At 40.1% G+C, this 22,674-nt stretch overlaps 1 protein-coding gene across 1 annotated transcript in view; it reads right to left on the bottom strand.

The window, feature by feature from the left end:
* Positions 1-22,674, bottom strand: part of PPP2R2B (protein phosphatase 2, regulatory subunit B, beta) — a 454,390-nt gene that overhangs the window by 181,819 nt on the left and 249,897 nt on the right. Inside the window, 3 exon segments of the mRNA XM_006893736.1 lie at positions 5,780-5,892; positions 13,852-14,017; positions 17,372-17,469. Coding sequence (XP_006893798.1) covers positions 5,780-5,892; positions 13,852-14,017; positions 17,372-17,469 — 377 coding nt within the window.

Below are 22,674 nucleotides of genomic sequence, written 5' to 3'. Positions count from 1 at the left end.
ATAACCAGTTATATGACTTTAGGTAAGTTATTTTTCTTCTCTGAATTTTCTTTCTCTGAATATAGGTTTCTAAGAATTGTAGTTCCAGGTTTGCTTCTCAGCCCTGTATTATCTTGGGCACGTACTTAACTTCTCTGGGTCTCATCTGTTAAATGGACATATTAACAGCAACCCCAAAAGCATGGAAAAGGAATAAAGACAATCAAAGAAAAAGCAACATCTTCATGCTGTGATGTTGATGAAGAATATAGAGTACACTTTGGATTGTCCAAAGAACAAACAAATCTCTCTTGGATGAAGTGCAGCCAGAAGGTTCATGAGAAGTGAGGATAACAAGGCTTCATCTCCTATCCTTTGAACATTTTATAAGGAGGACCAGGTCTCTGGAGAAACACACCATGCTTGGTAAAGTAGAGGATAAGAGAAAACCACCAGCTTCAGGGAGAGAGGTTGACACAATGGCTACAATGGGATTCAGCACAGTAGAGCCTTTAAGGAGGAGTAGGCAGTGTTTCCTTCTGCTGTCCACTGTTCAATATGAGTTTAAGAGAACTTGACAACACCTAACAACAGCATCATCCACAGGGTAGCTAATGTGGGTAGAGAGTACAGAAGGGTATATGGTACATAGTAAATGCTCAGTACATACACATGTACAATATTAAAACTATCATTTGCTGAACACTGGCACCTATTTTGCCTTCTTCGCTGGCTGCTGTGAAGATTATCAAAGGATTTGGTAGGAAAACATTTCATGATATAAATGGCAACTTGCAACTATGTTGCTCGTGTGGTTAGGTGTTGTGCAGCCTGTTCTGACTCATAGTGGCTCTACGTATAACAGAAACGAACCCTGCACAGCCCTGTGTCATCTTCACAATGGCTACTATGTCTGTGCCCATTGTAGCTACTGTGCCAACCCATCTCATGCAGGAGAATGACTATAAAGAGTTACCATCAAATGATCATCATGACTATTGCTTGGAAATTTCTGGTTTTGAGCAGAGCCTACAGCTTTCATAGAAGTATCTGTTGTAGCTCTTTGGGTAATGAGTGATCTGATTTAAAAGGCTATCTTCTAAGAATAAGGGGGTGAGGGGATTAGCCTTATTCTTGTTTTGAAAAGCGGAACCTCCCAGCACTGAAACAGAATCGGTTCATTACTCAGTGAGGATTAATTAGCTGTCTGGTATTATTAAACACTCTTACTCTCAAGATTCATGTAAGAACTGGAAACTCTGAAAGTGAGCAAGAGGTAATCATAAGAAAGGAGTGGGGGGCGGGGGGGGGGGAAGCCACAATTGCTGGCGATGCAAATTTCAAGAGCAGAGCATGTTAGTAAATTATACTCTGATTAATATCACGTCAGCCTGTTCTTTGGAGTCATTGTTCAGAATCTGTGGTCTTCAGGGTTGCCTGGCTCTTTCTTTTCCTACAAAGTGATCAAAAAGGAAAGGCGGCTTGTTTTCATAGCAAGAATGCTGGGGTGTGGGTGGTTATAGTGAAATGGAGGATATTTAAAAGTCTAAGCAAGGAGAGGAGGTGAAATCAGATATGTGTATTTACAGTTTTACAGCAAATGTGTCTCCCAAGCTGGTACAAAAACTACCAAAGTTATTGTAAAATAATAATCACAAAAACGACAGCTCCTAGGCATCTTATGCACATGACAGACTGACCCCAGTCTGCTTTGTTTCAACCACCAAGCTAGCACATTAAAAAAATGAAGATTCCTCTAAGCCACCTGACTTGCTAAATGGAATCTCTTGAGAATGGCTCCTGGGAATCTGCATTTGTAACTAGTATCCAGGGCTGCAGAATTACTGATGTTGTCCAACCCTCTGCTGTGCAGTTTAGAAACAGAAATTTAGCAGAAATGTGATTCACTGGCTCTTAGTTGCATGTTGCCATTTGTTGTTAAGTGCTGTCAAGTCGAAAACAACTCATAGCGACCCTATGAACAAAAAGACCTGAACCCTGTACTGTAACTATCGTCATTTCTCTAAATTCACAGTTTCCAAAGGCATGTTGTTTAGGAAGTGGATTCTGATCCTGCTTCCAAGCCTGTCTTAATCTGGGAGCTCCATCAAACACTGTCCACCATGGGTGTGTAGTTTACTAATTAAAAAAAAAATCAACCATAAAACCCAAGAATCAGAATTAGGGTTCCTCAACTCTTTTTTTTTTAGGGTTCCTCAACTCTTAGTCACGTGTTCTTCCATGCTTGATACAAAGAATCACCACCATCACTGTTTCACCTCAGGGAGACTTTCAAAAAAATTCATTGCTGTGGAGTTGGAATCGATTCATAACTGATCCTCCAGCAGATTTTCAGAGGCTATAAGTGTCATCTGAGGAGACTGCCCACATTTTTCCTACTGAGCAGCTGGTGGATTTGAACCATCACAGAGGTCCCATCTTTAGGTAAGCAGCACAACTTCCTACTAATTAGGCTATCAGAGCTCCTCTGGGGACACTCTGTTCTAGTGCACACTAGAATCTGTCTATCTGCTTTACATCACAGGAGCAGAAACACAGGGATATGCAATGCCTTATATCCACGGACAACAGGAACACCCAGTGAGGACTGCAGATGACATCTGAGAAATTTCATCTACACAGAAAACCAAGGCAAGTTGAAGTGTATGTAGAAGTTCATTTTATGGACTCCTCAGAGGCACCTAATCCATCAATTTTCTCCAGAAGATTCTAGATTCTTGTCACAAAGGAGGTTAAAGATTATCTTGTTACCAGCACTCTGCTTGCTACTTAGTAAACAGCGTAAAAAAAAGTCTGTAAGGTGAATAGAGCAGGATAAAAAGTATAACAACAAAAAGAATGCAACATGCTAATTTTCTCTTATGCATAGACTCACTATCAGTAGGGGGTAAAAACAACAAAGATTATGGTGATGAGCATGGTAATATTGAAACAACCACAGGGGACTACCATTACTGACTGCACAGCCCAAGCTCTTTATGTCTCATACTCTCTTATGGCATCCTCACAATAGTCTAGGAAGCAGCTATTAAAATCATCCCTGTGAAACAGGTGAAAAAATTAGAGGTATAGGTAGTTTAAGTAATTTGTCCAAGGTTACCAGACAAAAAATAATAGCCTAGTGGTAAGGAATTGTGCTACCAACCTAAAGGTAGGTGGTTTGAATCTACCAGCTGGTTCTTGGGAAAAAGATAGTTTCTTCCCCTGTCATTTACAGCTTGTGAAAAATCCACTGGAGGGCTAGCCATTAGTGGGTTCTTCCTCCAGTGAATTATGTTTGCCTGAGTTCTAACTCAGCCTAATTGTTTCAAACTTTATATTCTCAGTTGTTCTTCATTCTGATCCCTTAAAGGTCTGACCACTTAGAGCTTCAAGGGTTGGTTGTGCTTCACACAGCCAGTGGAATGAAGCTAATTTACATGCTCATTACCGAAGGCCAAAGGCAAGAGCCGACAGAGGAAGCAGAACAGCCAATGCTTGCTGGCTCACAGGGAGCTTGACTGAAGATCATGTGCCCGTTCAAGCCAGCTGCTGTCAGTCCAGCCCAAGGGGACTGCATGTGTGAAAGGGTTAGAAGTATGCTCCAGAAGATTGCCAATGGCTATTTCTTTCAGAAGAAGATCACCATCTGCTGGTCACCCTTCTAAGGTGCCTCTGGGCGGACTTGAACTTCCAACCTGTTAGTCACCAGCTGAACATGTTAACTAGTTGCATCACTCAGGGACGCAGGTGTCCATTAGCACTGAATAGTCTGACACTGGAGCAAGAAAAATGTTTGCTAAAAAATATCACTGAATGAACAAATAAACATGTGAGCTTACAGGCACAGAGAGACCATCTAATGCATCTAGGTGTTTTCACACCTAGGGCAAGAACCCCTTTCCCCGAAATATATATCATCATCTCCATTTGATATTTTAGTCTTCAAGCAGCTTGAAGGAGCTCTGGTTGTGGAGTCGGTCGACTGAGAGTTGTACTGCTAACTCAAATGTATAGCTTCTCTGGCAATTTGAACCTATGACTGGCTCCATGGACAAAGGTGGGCAATCTCCTCCCATGCCATTTATGGCCTGGAAAACCTAATAGAAGGCCAGCTATGAGTCGGGTCTGATTTGATAACGAGTAAGAGCAGCTTGCGTAGGAAACCCCAGGTTTTTTTACACAACTTGAAAGTGTCCCTTGAGGCTGGTTCCAACATATGCCTACTTTACTGCTTAGAGTTAGCACATCACACATCAAACTCAGTCTCCAGCCCTAAGCTACTTTCCCTGCAGTTTGACTGCCTTCCCTTCTAAGCCTGCACTTAGGAATCCACTTTCAACAGCATCTCCCTGTGAGGTCTCTCCTGCTCTCTCAGAACTCAGTGTCATTTCTCTTTCCTTTGATCAAAGGGCAGCTTTCTGTCTCTTGCTCTGTTTGCATTTATCTTGTCCTCTTTAGTGTCATAACCATTTGCCTATCAATCTTCCAGAACTTCTTTTCTTATGATATATGTCTGGGGAGAAAGAAGGAATCTATCCCGACTCTGATAATTACTAATCAAACTCATCAAACCCACTGCTACTGGGTTGATTTAACTCATAGTGGCCCACAGGGTGCGCTTCTTTTTTTTTTTTTTTTTTTTTGTGTTTCTTTTTTTTTTTTTTGTGTGTATGTACCGTCAAATCAGATCTGACTGGTACAGGAGGCGATTGCCCCTTCTTCTCCAGCAGAGCATCTGGTGGATTCAAACTCCCCACCTCTGGGATTGCAGTGCAGCTTCTTGGCACTAGACCATCAGAGCTCGCCCAGGGTGCGCTTCTGAACTGTAAATCTTTATGGGAGGAGACTGTCCAGCCTTCTCCCAAGTGGCTGGTGGATTTGAACTACCAACGTTTTGATTAGCAGCTCAACACATTACATATTGTGTCCCTTGCTCTCCTTAATAGCTGCCAATTGTTGTTAAGTGCCTTTGAGTTGTAGACAACTCATAGCAACCCTATGAACAAAAGACCTGAACACCTTTATAACTTTCATCCTTTCTCCAAGTTCATTGAGTTTCTGGAGGCAAGCTATTTCAGACGTGGATGCCACTCCTGCTTCCAAGTTTGTTCAATCAGGGAGTTCCACCAAACATTGTCCACCATGGATAACCATTATCACATTTGACACATTAGTGTCACAGTGTTCAGCATCACAGCAACCACAAATTACCTCTGTACAGCAAATGGACAGAACAGTACCTGCCAGGGGGGCTAATTTGTTGAGTGCCAAAGTTAAATTTACTTGCTTCATTACATTTTATTTTCATAAGCCCATCAGAATTGTGTATTACAGTCATTACACAAGTAAAACTCAAGAAGGGTGAAGTGACCATGTGACATTCTGGTACATGGTAGAATTCGAAGCCAGACTTATTAGATTCTGAAGTTTACGTTCTGAATCTTGGGATCCCATCTTTCCATCTAGGTAGCCCCATACTTTGTCTAGCATTGAAGGTACCCCAAGACATCAGAGATAATGTAAACCGACAGAGGTTAAGAAACTCGTAACATATGGCAACGGTCATGTGGGCAGGTCCTTCGGGACAAAAGAAAAAGCAGGGACTGGTGATCAGGAGGGCTTGGAGTTATGCCTACTCCTTCCATCTGCCGCTGGAGATTCTGGTATAGTACAGGTTTGCCCAAGCTTGTTCCCTTATACCTCCTAGTTGCAGTCTAGAGCAGAAGCCTGCCTGTGGTCTTCGAAGTCTTCCCCTAACTCCAGTGCCCAGAGGAATCAAAAAGCTCTCTCTGCTCACCCGCAGGGTTGTGATGGTGGAAGGATCCCGCAGCCGGCCCTCCTCATCTTTCAGGTTGTAGCCTTCTGGCCTCTTATCGCGCTCGCTCACTTTCCACAGCTTCACAGTTTTATCTGTGGAAGACAACAGGGAAATCAGAGTTACACTGAATGAAAGCTTGTAAAGGAGTGGCGCGCGTGCGTGCTCAGGAGGGGAGGGCAGTGAAAGCAATGATGAAAGGAGTTGCTGTAGAGCTGTCTTCCTGTAAAGGGGCTTCAGCGCATCAATCCGAGTCATATGAAAGCAGAGCTCAAGTTTCAAAAGAAAACACGCGTTGTGTTGAGATAAATGGTTCTCCGTGAAAACACATGTTTTATTCTCTAGCTTGCACATTAGTTTGCCTCATTTCATAGGTATATTTATTGAACGTTGGATAGTATGAGCAGCCAGGTTTAAAGAGAATTTCTTATGTAACTGTTAGCACTTCAACGTGGGGAATTTAATTCTTGCAAGGATAGGGAAGCATCATCTTACACTTTCTGGGTATGTTGTTAGAGGGGGCATTCCTTGGAAAGGCCTACTTGGAATGGTAAAGGTCAATAAAAGAAAAGAAGAGCCTCAACTAGATGGATTAACACAGTGACTGCAGCAATGGGGTAAGTGCATGAGACATTATAAGAACGGCACAGGAAAGGACAGAATTCATATCTGTTGCTCAGAGAGTCACTAGGAGTCAAACTTGACTTTGTGACACTCAATAATAATATAATCCCAAGAAATAGCCCTGGTGGGGTAGTGTTAAATGTCTTGGATGCTAACTTCAAGGTCAGCAGTTTGAACCCACCAGCTGTTCCATGGGAAAAACAGGAAGTTGTCTGCTTCTGTGAAGATTTTACAACCTTAGAAACCCTTCAGGGCAGAATATGAGAACTGAGGCACAAACTGAGATTCACTAATATTGATAGCAGCATTATTCACCTCTGCAAGAACATGAAAACAGCCCAAATGTCCAACCACAAATGAATGGATTGAGAAACTATGATACAGTCACATGGTGGAATACTATACAGCATGCAGGAGCAATAATTTTGTACATTGTTACCTAACTTGGGAGGGACTGGAGAACATTATGCTGAGTGAATTTAGTCCCACAAGGATAAATATTGTATAAAACCATTATTGTAGAATGAGTATAAAGATTCAGGAGGGGTGGGAGAGGCTGGAAGTAGATGGATGTGGATGTGCAGGGGGAGGGGTGATTAATCATTGGGTTATACAATTTGATGGGGGTGGGGTCATGGAAATTGAAAGAATATGTTAAAATTTGCATTCAAGTTTGGTAAGTAAACTAGTAGAAGAAAAGAAAAGGTATATGAACTTTGTATGTAAATCAGTACGAAATAAAAAAATTATTTTAAAGAAAAGAAAACTCTTGGAAAAAAAGAAAGTTAATTAATGAAAATTAGAATCATAAAGTTGAAAAGCTTTCTACGTTCCTTCTCTTGCTCTGTCCTGGTTGTTCTTAGTGTTGGGGGCTCAGAAATATCTTCTATTAATATTTAAATATTCCCAGTTGCACAAAACTCCGTTTCTTGTCATTCTGGAATGAATATAAGTTCTTTTCTTTAAGTACAATTTGTTACATGTAATATCTACCTTAAATTAATAAGAAATGTTTTGCTATTAAGATTTTCTTGACAATAAAACCATTGTCAAAACAAAACAAAAGAAACCCTTAAGGGCTCTTGTTTCTACTTTAAGGGTGCGTTAAGATGGAATCTACTTGGTTGCTGTGGTTTATATTTCCAAGTAGTACGCACTAGTATTTTTCACTTCTAGTAGGTCCTTTTAACTATGACCTGGACCACTCTTTCTTCCACCTGCCTGATCTCATTGCTCACCTCTCTGTCACCCACACTGCTCCTGCCTCACTGTTCCTAAAATGCTTCTCATATGCATTAAGCTCAACCCGTTTTAAGGTCTTCACACTTGTCTCTTCTGCTAGGAAAGCCGTTTCACATGGCTAATCTTAGAGAGGCCTTTCCCAACCTACATGAAAAATATTGTTATTACAATTTCCTATGCACTGTTCCTTTCTTTATTTTTTATTTAAAGTTCATACATATTGGTGGAATTAATTATATTCTGAGAGTTTATTATATAACTAACCTACTCATTGCTGTCAAGTGAATTCCAATGAAGGGAGACCTTCCATTGGGTTTAGTAGGCTGTAAATCCTGATGAGAGAAGACTGCTCATCTTTCTCTCCCATATGACAGGTGGTAGATTCAAATTGCCAAATTTTCGGTTAGCAGCCTGATAGCCTACACACTGATTAATAATCTGTCTTCCTCACTGGAATACGAGATTATTGGAGACATGATTACATCCCATAGAAATACTCCTGGAGATGCAGTGGTTAACCACTCAGCAGTTAACTGAACAAGCAGATGGTTTGAACCATCAGCCTTTCCAGAAGAAAGATACATCAGTCTATTCTCAGAAAGATTGCATTTGGAAACTCTGTGGGATACTTCTCTGTCCTGTTGGGTGGCTAGGACTCCGAATTGACTCAATGACAACTGGGAGTTCAAAGTGTTGCAGTTTTATGAAGAAAGATGCTAAATGCCTCTTATCTGTAAATTGGGGAAATTCAGATTTTTATCATGGGACCCTTGTGAGGATTAAATGAAATAAATACTACATTTAAAATACTTGACATGCTGTTATAAAGCAGGTTTGACATGCGGGGTTGGGAGAATAGGATAAAAGTGGATAGAAAAAGACCATTACATTGGAGCGAATTAAAGAAAGAACTATCTAAAATGAATGTATGATTAGGCATTTTATGTTTGATAACAGCCTAGAATAAGAGATATATCATTGTAAAGAGGACTAGGGGGTAGGGAGATAGGTACTTGTGCAACAATGAATGAATATTAAAAAAAGTGAACTGGGGGAGAGGGAAGGGAGGGGAAGGCGGTAAAACATGCAACAGTGAATGAAACTCTAACTTCTCGGTAAATGTTTGTTAAAGTCACAATGAAAATAAAATTTTACTTAAAAAATAACAAAATGCTTAATGTAGTTCTGGCTGTCCTCTAATGGGTGACTGTTATTAGGATGAGAAAATGAGATGACTCTGGAATAACATGTAGTTTGAACAGCCTGATCAGAAAGCATTCACTTAATCCCATGATGACTGTAGCACATCCTATACCCTCTGTTACGTTGTCTCTCTGTCCTGCTTTATTACTTTCACCTCTGTGTGTCACATCTAACTTCCGTTTCTTCTCATTTTCTTCTATCATTTCCTGATTCCCACACATCCAGGAGGAATGATTTCGTAAGCAGAGGATGTGGATCATGTCACTGCTTCCCTTGTCAAAAACATGTGGCTCATCCATGAAGCTTTTAATGTGCTACATTGTGAAGTGGGCTTCTAGCAGCAATTTGACCACTTCATCCCAGATCAATGTCTCCATTTTTAACGTACAGGGCTGCTAAGCATGAGATCTGTGAACACCATACCGAATACTTGCTCTGGGTTGTCTTACAGCAGAAGGCAAGACAATCTTTCCCAGCTGTGAGGTTTAATTTAGAACTTCCTCTCTTTGTGCCACCCCCACCTTCTCAGTCTCACCCTCTCTGAATATCCTGCTTCATATTAAGCTGCTTTTTCAGATGAGAAAATGAAACATGGGTCACATTTCCAGAGCACTTTCTTGATTAACGGTGGCTCAGAACAGCCCAAAGCAGTGAATTTCCACCCTATTTTTACCTTGTTCTTGTCTTTGGAATATGGTGCATCACATTTGCATGGTAAATTTTATCATATATACAATGAATGATAAATTATTAGGCAGAGGAAATCAGGGGTAAAGCAAAAAGAAGAAGAATCATCTACAACCCTTTCGTCCTTGTTGTTGGGCGCTGTCAAGGTTCAGCTCTTGTAAACCCCATATGACAGAGTACAACTGTCCACAGCGTTCTCTAGGTTGGAAATCTTTAGAGAAGTAGATTGCTTCATCTTTGTTTAGTGATGTGGCTGGTGCATTTGAACTGCTAATCTTTCAGTTAGGAGTCTACTGCTCAACCATTGTGCCACCAGGGTTCCTTATAAGCCTTGTAGTCATCATTAACATTTTGCATAGATCTTTTTAGCGTTTTCTTAATATGTTTATTTTTGAAGGAGGTATGGATCTAGAATACTACTACATGTATAGATTTTGTATTTCCTTATTTAAGTTTCTTGATTGTGTTACATAATCTATGCAAATGTGAATAAAAAGAAAAATGAACAAAAAATAAAATTACAAGCTCCTTCAATTCCACTACATAAAGAAAATCACAATTTATGTATATTATTTTATATTCACATGTGCAATGATAGAAGTATAAGGTTTTTGTGGTGTAATTGTTATATTAATAAATAAAAAACCCTCGGTGAATACTGTTTAGAACACTGTAGAATTTATCTCATTCTTTATAAGAAACAAATTTATCCATGCCTCTTTGCTTTTTTGTCTTTTGAAGATATTAACAATGCTTCTCTCTCCAGATGAGAGTCCATTCTTATTTTATTTGCTTGTTTTTTCTAAAATTCCTACAGAGTATGAATGACTTATATAGCAGGAAAAAGAAAATGCTTCCCCTCTCCTTGTAGATTCAATTAGAATGCATTTCCCACTTTCTAATTCTTCATGAAAAGTCAAGTCAACATTCACTTATGAATAAAGGTGCCACATTTATTTGACATAGGAAAAACACACTGCAAATAAGTTGAAGGCTAGATTCACAAGTAAATGTTAGTTTTACTTTTAATTATGAAAAACGTATCTGCATAAAGTAAAACTGACTTATCTATAATGAGATATGTACCTTTTTTATTTTTTAAAAAGAGAATTGCTGGCAAATTCAACTCTATTCCCCATGGTTGGTTTGCCTGGAGTCATTCTTGACTTGATTATCACATGATTTTTTTTTGACTCAGTATCTTGAAGCTTTGTGGTTGAAAAACTCTATGGAACATTGGTGGTTATTATGAGTAATGACTTTTTCTTTCTTCTGCCCAGTTCTCGGAGTAGTTTATCATCACTTGTGGCAGCTTTTAAACACAATCTTATCATCTATCTTCATTTTCCCTTTTGTGCAGTAATTCTAATTGTCTTCTGCTAATTTTTGCATGTTAACCTATTTGGCTTACGGGAGGTCCTCAACCTCAATATTAGCACAAAAAAGAAAATCACATAAGAACATGAGAATTTTTTAAAGAATCATTTTGAGCTGCTATTGGCAAATGAAATAGCATCTCAAATGGGAAGATAATATCCTTGTTAATCAAAAAACTATTTAAAAACTCAATTAACAGAACATTAGGCTATATAATTAATCTTCATTGCATTTCACTGATTTCCATCCCATTGTCCCTACAAAGTAATTCATAAGCCTTTGCATTTTATTGTTAATAATCAATAGGATAAATTTCATAATATAAGATAAGCTAGCAGTAGAAGATAATCGCACACTTTTCCTCTCTTCCACTCTCTAAGAAGTGTTGAAGCTGAGGAGCCTTTGAGTGAAACATAATCAGCAAACCGAAGGTGAAGAAATGGAATTGTGTTTTGGCTTTTAAGAAGTCAGATCCAAACGGTAAGTGCAGTTACCAGAATTAAGTTCCTTGGCATCTGCAAAAGCAGATTAGTAGAGATCTGGTGATGTTGAGTTGAGATATGTTTGAATAACCCTCAACTGGCTGTTTCAGTTACATTTGTCTAACCGAGCTTATATTTGAGAGATTTTGGTTCATAGATATGAAAATGTATTTCTCCCTTACCACAAAATTAACATAAAACTCATTGTGTCATTGTTGTTGTTATGTGCCGTCGAGTCCTTTGCAACTCATAACAACCCTATGTACAACAGCCCTAAACCGTGCTCTATCCTGTGCCAATCTCATTGCCCCTGACACACCCATCCCGAGTACCCCAGTAATTACATTTTTTTTTTTTTAATTTTTGTGTGCGTGTACCGTCAAATCAGATCTGACTGGTACAGGAGGAGATTGCCCCTCCTTCCCCGGCAGAGCATCTGGTGGATTCGAACCGTGCACCTCTGAGATTGTAGTTGCAGCTTCTTGCCACTAGGCCACCAGAGCTCCCCTGTAATTACATATTTTAATAATATGCTGTTGTTATTGTTGTTAAGTGCTGTCAAGTTGAGTGCAATCCATAGCAACCCTATGAACAGATCTGAACCCTGCCGTATCCTGCGCCATCCTTGTTCTTCCTGACACATTATACCCACTGTGGCAGTCACTATTTCAATCACCCTAGTCGATAGTTGTCTTCTCCTTTGTCGACCCTCTGAGTTTCCAAGCATCATGTCTCTCTCCAAGGAATCGCCTCACCTACCAACATGTCTGAAGTGAGACAAAGCTTTATCATCTTTGCCTCCAAAGAGCACTCTGACTGCACTTTTTCCAGGACATATCTGTTTGTTGTCAGTCCATGGGATATTCAGTGCTCTTCTCCAACACCATAGCTCAAAGGCATCAATTCTTCTGTCATCCCAATTCAGTGTCCAGCTCTCAGATGCAAGTGATTAGAAAGAACATGGCCTGAATCAGGCATACCTTAGTTCTCAATAATGTCTGATAATAGACAATCTAAAATTATCCATAATGGACCTTTTTTCTTCTAGCCTTTAAAAGCAATAATGACTATTTGATTATATTACACCCACACACTGGATTGTTTGTTGTTTGTGTGTTTCCCCCCTCCCTCCTGGTACATAGATATTTTTCTTTTCTCTTCCCAACCCCACTCACCACCCCTCAATACTGAGAGTTGGTGAACACTCATGATTTAAAAGCATATTCCTCATAGGAATCTTGCACACAAGATGAAGTGTCTCACTCTCAAGCTTATTTGCTTTAGAAAGGGTTTTTCATTTTTAAGTCTCTTATTTGGTTCTAGTGGCCTAGTGGCAAAAAGCTGCACTGCAGTCCCAAAGCCACATGGTTCAAGGCCATGAGCTGTTCTGTTGGAGAAGGATGGGCAATCTCCTCCCATGCAATTAACTGCCTGTGAAAACCCATTGGAGGGTCAGCGATAGGTTGTTTCTGACTTGATGGTACACTACCACCACCACAACAACTTGGTGTCCTGCTTAATTAGCACCCTAAGAAATGACTTTATATTCACTAGTTTTGGGTATAGACCTCTTTTATCAAAGCTCTAAGAGTTGGAGAGTCAGTAACTCCATGGTTTAATGACTTACTGGGTCAGTGTTTGTAACTTGGCTTTCTTGTCAGCCTGTGGTGGTGTAGTCTGTAGAGAGTTTTGCTGCTAACTCAGAAGCCACACCTCTCTAGTGGTTTCAGTGCACCAGCAACCCCTCAGGAAAAAGATAGGCAATCTCCTCCCATCTTATTTACAGCCTCAGAAAAGCAATAGATTCAGCTATGAGTCAGTTCTGACTGGACAGAAATGACCGAGAGCAGGAGGGTCAACCTCTAACATCATCTCTTTCTGACCTTTGTCTATCAGTTCCCTATAAACCAACAAAGGATAAGAAGAGTATGGCAGGAGATAGAGAAAGAAATTACTCCTGCTCAGCTCTTTGGTGAGGCCCTTATCTCTTCTTGACCTGTGCACACAGCTTAGAACTTGACTGTGTCAGAGGGACACAACATCTGCTTTACAGACTCTGAAATAGATTTCATGATTAATGTTTTTTTCTTTTCTTTTTTTTCCCTCAATTTGCCAAACTCATAGGGAAAAAAGCTATGGGGTTTCCTGAAATGTATTCTTAGAATAAAAGTCAGTGGATCTGAAGATAGGAGGCTATATTCCCAAAACACTCATTGCAAACACAGAACCTGTCTCACATAATTGGGTCACCCATTTGTTGTTTTTAAAAATAACAATCACTGCTCACTAAGAGCTTTCTCTTTGCCAGTCACTGTGCTGGCATTTTGCAAAGGCGATTTCTAATCCTGCAAAAAGGAGAATGAAGGTGCAGAAAGTGTAAAACAAATTTATTGGCTTTCTCTCTGAAAATCCCAACTAGGAGAAGTCACATCCACATACCATTAGTAGACAGGAGAAAGTAGGCTGCATTCTGCTGAGGGAGCCATCTTATTTTATTGATTTTTTCTTCTATTTCTAAGCTCTTCAGGTAATCGAACTCAGGTTCATGGCTCTGGAAGGTGCTGTAAACATTGTATTCGCCCCTACGATGAACTTGATTTTTACTCTGTTGGAAGGGAGGGAAAAATATACAAAAGATTAAATCAAAGATACCAATGGCAGATTTACCCATTTCTTCATTTTGAGCCTGGTGATCAGAGGTGGGTGCACTGATTGTGTCAGAAAAACTGAGGGAAGACCACGACAGCTCAAAGTACCCCTCAGCTTAGTGTCCTCCAAGCTTTTGTACATGCAAATATTTAAGCAGACACAATATATACATACATACATATTATGGATTTATCAGTTAACATATACATCATATACATTGACCCTTGTACCAATATGGTGGTTATTTAATAATTAAATATACTTATTTAATAAATTAAATATAAATAGAAATGAAAATAGGACAAAGTTTTAAGCTCAATATCCATAGACGTCTTAGTAGTTTCTTTCTGTATTATAATCAATGTTGAGGATACTCTTTGAGGTGAGGTATCTCGAGGCTAGAGTTCACAGGTATATGTATCAATTTCAGATGAGAGTCTAAAATTTTATTCACAATTTTCAGTAACTACATAAAAACTTACCAGGCCTTCTTTGAGAGGTAGATATGCAAGCATTGACAAAACAGACTTAAGATTTTAAAATGGCTTGACCAAGGTCACACATAGCTAAGAATCAATAGATGAGAGTGCAGACAAACCCCTTTACCCTCAACATAGATAACGGAGGGAGCAGGCCCCAGCAGAAGCAGACATCTACATCCCTCAGAGAATGATGGACGCTCCCTTCTGACTCTCTACCCCTCCCCCGTTAGGCAAATGTGAGGAGGAGGAGGAACAGGGGAAATGAAGAAGGGATGTAACACAAGGGGAAAGGGCTCTCCAGAAAGGGGTAAGAGAAGGAAAAGGGGACAGAAAAGAGGATGGAAAAATGGAAAGGGAGGGATGGAAAAATGAAGGGAGGGAGGCTTTGCTTCGAGGGCACTTTAGAACCTGATTATCCAAAGCTTGAAAACAAAATGCAAATGTACGTCTACTTAAACATTTGTTACCAAAGTTTTCCTTTTAATAAAAGGCTTAATTAATTGAAAAACGAGATATTTTGGGTATAGAACATTCAAACCAAAATCTTGATTTTCCAATGAGCAGTGATGCTGAGCGTGCTATCTGTGAGGGCACAGAGGGTCTCCTGAGCTCTTGGATGGGAACTGGGGGGAAGGGTTCGTGAGAACTCACCCATACAAGTCCAAGGCAGGGCTGCACTGGATGGTCATGGTGTGGCTGTGTCTCAGGCGTAGTGTTCAACCCTAGACTCTCTGCTGAGCTACACCACTTAACTGCATGTCATTCATACAAACTAACACTCCTTTTTCACAGAACAAAACTCATCCTTCATCATTCCACAAATGAATTGAGTTTCCTAAATATTTCAATAAATTAAAATAGGTGAAATCTATAAAGAAAGAGCCAAAGGAAAAAAGTGGAGAGCAATATTAGTGGCAACATGGTGCCTTGGGTGATTTATGCTAAATAGCTTCTCTAGTTCCTTTTTATCATCACTGTGAACCTAATTGGATTTTCTTTTTAATCAGAGAAGATTTGAAAATCAGTGTTAAAAGGACTTTTAATGCTGACATAGTTGGTACTATCTTACTTATTGGAGAGAACACCAGTCCACCTTAACAATAAATTTATGAGTGCTGATTTGCTACGATCCAAATCAGACTGTCAAGTGTGTGTAATATGTGCCAGACCAATTAGCACCAGGCAGTTCTGGAAAAGTAGGAAAAATTCCAGGTCACGAAGAGCTATTAGTTTCTACTTGCCAACCACATTTTCGTGTTTCCAGGGCCAATGGAATAGGCTGAGTGCCTGATTTAATGCTGAACACTTGAATTTATACAGAACCTCAAGGGATTAGGATGCCCTTATAGAAATTAATTGCAAATAATGTGCAATTACCAAATATATCACCTCTAAATGAGGCTTTCCTTTTTGAGGGGAGGTGTAACACAAATGGCTTTGAGGCACAAAGAGGGTTTAAATTGCTGGGAAAGCCTCCTGTGGAACTGTCCTCTTGCACCGGACCTCACCCGCACTCCCTGTGTGTAGCATGGATTTGGGGGGCCTGCAGTGGCAGATGGGAGAGTCACCAGCACAGAGAGCAGCCTGCTGGAAGCTCCAGGGCCATGCCAGGAGGCCAAGGAAATCAAATTGGGCCATAATTCTATTCTGACAGAACAGAAGCAGACACCAAGCAATTTAATTTATATGAAAAAGAGAAACATTTCCTAGTGGAACCCAAGTCTCAGGAAGAAAAAGGTTGTAGTATTTTGGTTTTGGTGTGTGTTTTTTTTTTAATTTGCTTTTTTTTTTTTTTTTAAGATTCACTGCAAGTTATACCTCTTATGGGAACAGTCCTGTATATTAGCATTTAGCTCCAAGGAACTTTGTATCACCTATAGTAAACTTGGACACTGTTTTGTAAATTCTCACTCTCTTTGGTAAGTTAATCTATCATTTTCTTTACTACTGGCCTGAGCTGTCCATTTTACATTTGCAAGACTTTACACACACACACACACACACACGTTTGTATATGTATACATACACATATAAGGGTATTCTGGTGGCCTACTGGTTAGGAGTTGTGCTGCCAACCCAAAGGCAGGTGGTTCGAATCTACCAGCTGCTCCATGGGAGAAAGATGGGCAATCTCTTCCTACGTGATTTACAGTCTCTGAAAACTTGCTGAAGGGTCAGTTATGATTTGGCTCTGATTCAACAGCACATAACAATAACAAATATATTATATTTGTGTTTGTTGTGTTTCATTGAGTTGGACCCAACAATCCATAGCTGATCCTCCAGTAGGATTTCAGAGGCATTAAATCACCTGGGAGGAGACTGCCTATCTTTCTTCTGTGAAGTTGCTGATGGATTTGAACCTTGTACCTTTGGGACTACAATGCAGCATCTTACCACTAGGCCACTAGAGGTCCCTATATCTGTATCTATATATCTATATATTCCTCACCACTCCCCCCTACATTCCAACAGCCTCTGCAACCAAGAAGGCTGAATTTCAACAGTGTGAGGCCAAATCCCACTCAAAAGGGAGGGGTTATGCACAATAAGCACTTTTGGAGTGTGCAGGTCAGATAAGGAGGGACAGTTGTTTTGAATGTGCAATACCCAAGCTTGAAAAGATAAGGCCGTGCCCAGAAAACCTCCATTTTCAGGTGCTTTTATGAGCTTGCTTGTAAAACTGTTGATGTTAATGACTTTTTGGCAGTTTTTTAGTTTGCTAGCAAAGCAGCAAGGTTAAGGGCGACACATGAGGATTAACAAACAGTAGGAGGCCTTCTTTAAAAACAGAAGAAAATAGGCATTTTGCATTCACCATCACTTACCTCCTGCTCTCGTTGAAATATTACAACCCGACCCCCCTTGTCCCCTGTCGCTAGTAATTCTCCCGTGTGGTTGAATTCTACCGTAGAGATAATGTCAGCTGAAAAGAAGAAGACAAAGGCAATTTAAATAACTGCACACCTACTTTGAAAGGATAGATAATAGACATACTTTTCTGCGCATTTACAGGCTTAGGGCTTTGTCTCTTCAGTGGAATTTGCAAAGATTTTATATTCTACATTCTAAGTGCCACTTGGAAGTGGCACTTGGGAAAGTAAATTTCCTAGAAGATGCCTACACTGAATTGTGATCTCTTGGACCATCTGGAAAGAACAAAGGGGGAAAGCACCTTCATATCCCTTTGTTTTGGGCAGAAGACAATTGATTTTTTTTTATTGCTTAGGAAAAGTGGCAACAAGCTTTATTAATTTCCACCACCAACTGACCCTTCCCCCACAGGTGACTCCTTTCTAATTCTCCTTTCTGCTTCACAAAGAAACTCCTCTAAAGCAGTTTCAGTTACTCTAGTCATATTAAGGCTTAGTGCTGGGAGCTGTGCTCACACAGAACTGGGATGCTTGGGGCTCAGAGACTGAAATTCAAGGACCAGACAGAAATCATCAGGAGATCAAGAAGTCAGTATAGGTTGAAGGTGGGATCCCACAGTGTCTCAGCCTAATCCACGCACCCTTTTCTCTTCTGAGCCCAATATTCCCTTGTGAGAATGCAAGGTCTTACAAGAATTGTAGGAGAAGGTACTAGGAAAACTGGGTCATGGGGTCAGAGGAGAGAGGGGGATGAATGCTCTGGATTTCTAACCAAAGAAAACACGCAGGCGCCAGGAACTGAGATGACAGATAATTGCTGAAGGAACTCCAGGCTGCCAAGTCTTTCTTCCACACTGGTTATCCCAGAGGAACATGGACAGGTAAATTACCTATGATTGAATTTATTAGAGCTATTTTTAGAAAAATGTCAGAGGTTAATTCCCCTGCAATTATTCCCCTGCAGGGCTCCAACAATTGCTACCGAGAGTGCAAATGAGTTAAAAAAAAAAGAAGAGCCAGGGAATTATGAGTATGGCCTTTGACAGAGGAACATTGTGAAGGTTCTGTCTATGTGGGAAAAGCAAAGGGGAAACACTGAGGTGGAAAACGAAGGCAATTACCCCTGAATAATTCAAGTCTCAAATCTTACTTTTATATCATCATTTCAGGATTTTCTCTGTATGCCTGATTTATTCAGGTAAGTAACGTGAACTTCTCCACGTCACATATAAGTGTTCTTTTCCATGTATGAAAATGCTACTGATGGTCATTCTTTGTACAGGGATAAAAATAAAGCAAAAGCCACAGTCCTTCTCAGCCGGAGTACATGTGAAAGAATAATTCACGATCTCTTGCTTTGACCTCGTAGTTGACTGTCCCTGGGGCTGGACAATCAAATCCCTCAGGACCACACAAGGTAACACAGAATGAAGCAAACCTAGCAGAAGCTTGAAAGCAAGCAGGTGTCTCCACTCAGAGACAAGTGGCTACTGAATTTCAGGCAATATTCCATGTTTTGCAAGATATTCTGATTTTTTTTAAAGAAGCTGCAAATCTGGATTTTAAGACCAAAGTTCTTATATTTTAAATATGCTAATTATTGCTTTCAATGCCATGCTGTTAAAGAAATCTTTTGACTTGTTGGTTACCAGTTTATATCTTCTAGTCTAGGAAGATTTTGTTCACAAAATATGGTCCCATTCCTTATTGATGATTTAAACTGGAAATGTAATCCATTTATACAAGAAGATCTCATTAATGAATGTAGTTTAGTTAATTCTCAAAGGAAATACAAAACAAGCCTACATGGTTATTAAGTTCCTGATACAAACTTAAAAGGCTCATTGATATAACAACTGCCAAGAATTTAATTGTAAGAAAGCTCAGCATGGCTGGGAAGCCAGCCACATCCCATGAATTATTTGACCAATTTTCTTTCTTATAGTTTGTGCATGTTAGCAAATTACTCTCCTGTTTCAAGGAGAGAAAAAAGACTCCTTGATGTTTGACATTGTCTCTCACTTCCCATTCAACCTTAGTCACCCCTTCTAGCTCTTCACAGAGCCTCAATGACTAATGGGTGGTTATAACTGGGTTTCTTCAGAGATAGTTTGAATTAGGTAGAACCAAACACAGAACTGGCCATTCTTTTCACTTTCAAGCTTCTGTTGTGTTTAAAGGAATAGTCAATGTTCTTAAGCTCCTTAGAACATGCCTTAGAGAGGAAAAGACAGAGGAGACGGAGCTAGATAGAGACAGAGAGACAGAAACAGAAAAGGAATGCTGAGAAGATGGGTAAGGCTAATAGCATTCATTCATCTCTCTAGAGCTTTTCAAATGAAATAAAGCTCATTGTTGTAGACTCAGAATCTACTCAGAGCTGACCATTCACTAGGTTTCTGAGGCTGTAAATCACAGAGGAAGAGACGGTCCATCTTTCTCCTGAGGAGCAGCTGGTAGATTCAAACTACCAGAGATGTGCTGTCCTGGAACTGTACCGTAATTGCCTATGGACTACATCGTCAGCTTGGTGTTTTTCTGTGCCATTGAATTGCCTGTGCCTCATAGCAACCATATGTACAACAGCTCTGAACTCTGCTCTATCCTGAGTCAATCTCACTGTCTCCCACACACCTACTTCTGTGATCCCTGTTACTGTGCCAATCCATCTCATCCGGGGTCGTCCTTTCTTGCATTGTCCCTCCACCCTTCCAAGTATGATGTTCTTTTTCAAGGACTGGTCCCTTCTGGCACAAGGTATACGAGCCAGAGCTTCAAAATCCTTGCCTCTAAGAAGCAACCTGGTTTCATTATCTCCAGGATAAACCAGTTTGTTCTCTTGACAGTTTATGGTATGTTTAATATTTTTCTCTAGCACCACAACTCAAAGGCATTGATTCATCTTTTGTCATCCTTAGTCATTGTCCAGCTCTCTGAAGAATAGCAAGTGATTGCGAAGACCATGGCCTGATCCAGACACACCTTATTCTCTAGATTGACATCATTGCTTTATGACACTTTGGAGAGATCTCAGACAGCAGAGTTCCCCAAAGCAATTAATCTTTTTATTTCCTGACTTCTGGTGCCAAGAGTATTGATTGTGGGGCCAAACAATCTGAAATTGTTAACAACCTCAATCTCTGATGTTATGGTGCTGCCAATTGGTCCTTTGGTGAGAATATTTGTCATCTTGATGTTGAGCTTCAATCTATACTGAAGACTACAATCCTTGACTTTGTTCAACAAATGCTTTAGGTCCTCCTCAGTTTCAGTGAGCACAATTGTGTAATCTGCATAAAATAGGTTGTTGATGAGTCTTCCTCCATCCCTGATGCCACATTTCTCCTCATAAAGGCCAGACACCTGAATGATTTGTTCCTTATATCAGTTGAAAAGGTATGGAGATAAAATGCATCCCTGACACACTCCTTTCCTGATTTTGAACCATGCAGTGTTTCCTTGCTTTGTTCTTACTGCTTCCTGGTACAGCATAGGTTTTTTTTGTTTTTAAATAATTTTAATGAACATTTACAGAGAATTTGGATTTCCATTCATTCATTGCTGCACTTCTCTCCCCGCCCAGCCCTCTCCCCCCACCCCCCCAAGTATAGGTTTTGCATAAGCACAATCAAATGTTCTGGGATTCCCAATCTTCTCAAGCTTTTATTCTATTTAAAAGCACTGGAAGTAATGTTAAGCACCAGAATTCTGGGTGTATGGCAGTGTACATAGAGTCAGATGTAGAAGACAGGACATTTCCCTTTGGGTAGAGTACTGGAAAAATGAGTTTTCCAAAGGTGGGTGCCTAGCTTCATTTACAAAGAAAAGGTCACTCAGAAGGAAAGAAATCTTGCTTTGCCAAGAACAGATAACAATGTCTTCCAGTCTAGATTCTCTGTGAATATCTTGACTCTTACCCTTTAATATTCATTCATGTTCAAAGTAGGACAAGGTTTGTCAATTCAAGCTCATGTGTAAACCACCAGATCTAAGATAGAAGCCTCCATCTTGACATAGTAGGCTACTAGTATGTCTTCCTTTTTTTCTTTTATTTCAAGTTGGTTTTATAAAGTTCTCTCTCTTATACAGAATTATAACAAACATCTTTACAGCCTGTAAGTAATGCTTTCAAAATAATATTAATCTTTGAGATCTCACAAAGTTTATTGTTTTTGGTTTTAATTAAAAACTAAGGTGTTCCTGACTCAAGTCATGGCTTTTTCAATTGCTTTGGATACATGTGAAAGTTGGACAAAGTATGAAAGACCAAAGAAGAACTGAATGTCTTTGGTGTTAGGGGAAAATATTGAATATTTGATGGATTGCCAAAGAACAAAAAAAATCTGTGTTGGAGGAAGTGCAGCCTGAGTTACCTTTAAAAAAGAGAGCTATTCTTTGTATCACATATTTTGGGCACATTATCTGGAGGTGTAGGCCCCTAGAGAAAGATATCATGCTTGGGAAAGTAGAGGGTGAAATAAGAGAGACCCTCAAGGAGATAGGTTCAGGCTGTGACTGGCACAGCAGAAATCTTGAGACCCACTGATTGGACAGGTTTGGGGTTTTTTTCTCTTTTTAAAAATTGTACATGTTGTTGTTGTTATGTGCCGTCAAGTCGCTTGTGACTCAGCGACCCTATGTAAAAGAGCCCTAAATTCTACTCTATCCTGTGCCAACCTCACTGTCTCTGACACACTCTCATCATCCCAATCACTGAATCGATCCATCTCATCGAGGGTCTTCCTCTCCTGCTCTGTCCCTCTGCTCTCCCAAACATGATGTCCCTCTCCAAGGACTGGTCCCTCCTTACAACATGCCCAAAGTATGTCAGATGAAGCTTCAGAATCCTTGACTCCAAGGGGCACTCCAGCTTCACCCTCTCCAGGACAAAACTGTTTGTTCTCCTAGTACTCCATGGTACCCTCAATACTCTTCTCTAGCACCACAGCTCAAAGGCATCATCTTCCTATCATCCCTAGTCACTGTCCAACTCTCTGGTGCATAGCATGTAATTGTGAAGACTATAGCCTGGATCAGGTGCACCTTAGTCTCCAGCCTGATATTGTTGCTCTTTAGTTTATAGAGTTACTATAGGTCATAGCTCAGTTGATGGCATTCAACAAAACAACATTCAACAACTTAAACATAAATTGTCTCATGACATCAGTTGCTATCTCCACAATGTGTCTATATTTTTTTTGTTTCTCCTCTGCTCTCCTCATTTCTATCTCTACAATTTCCCTGCCCTTCTTTAATGT

Source organism: Elephantulus edwardii, unplaced genomic scaffold, assembly GCF_000299155.1.
Source record: "Elephantulus edwardii isolate Elephantulus edwardi_28Jun2011 unplaced genomic scaffold, EleEdw1.0 scaffold00130, whole genome shotgun sequence".
NCBI lineage: Eukaryota > Metazoa > Chordata > Mammalia > Macroscelidea > Macroscelididae > Elephantulus > Elephantulus edwardii.
The sequence above is the reverse complement of the archived record's forward strand: the minus strand, read 5'-3'. Positions and strand labels throughout refer to the sequence as shown.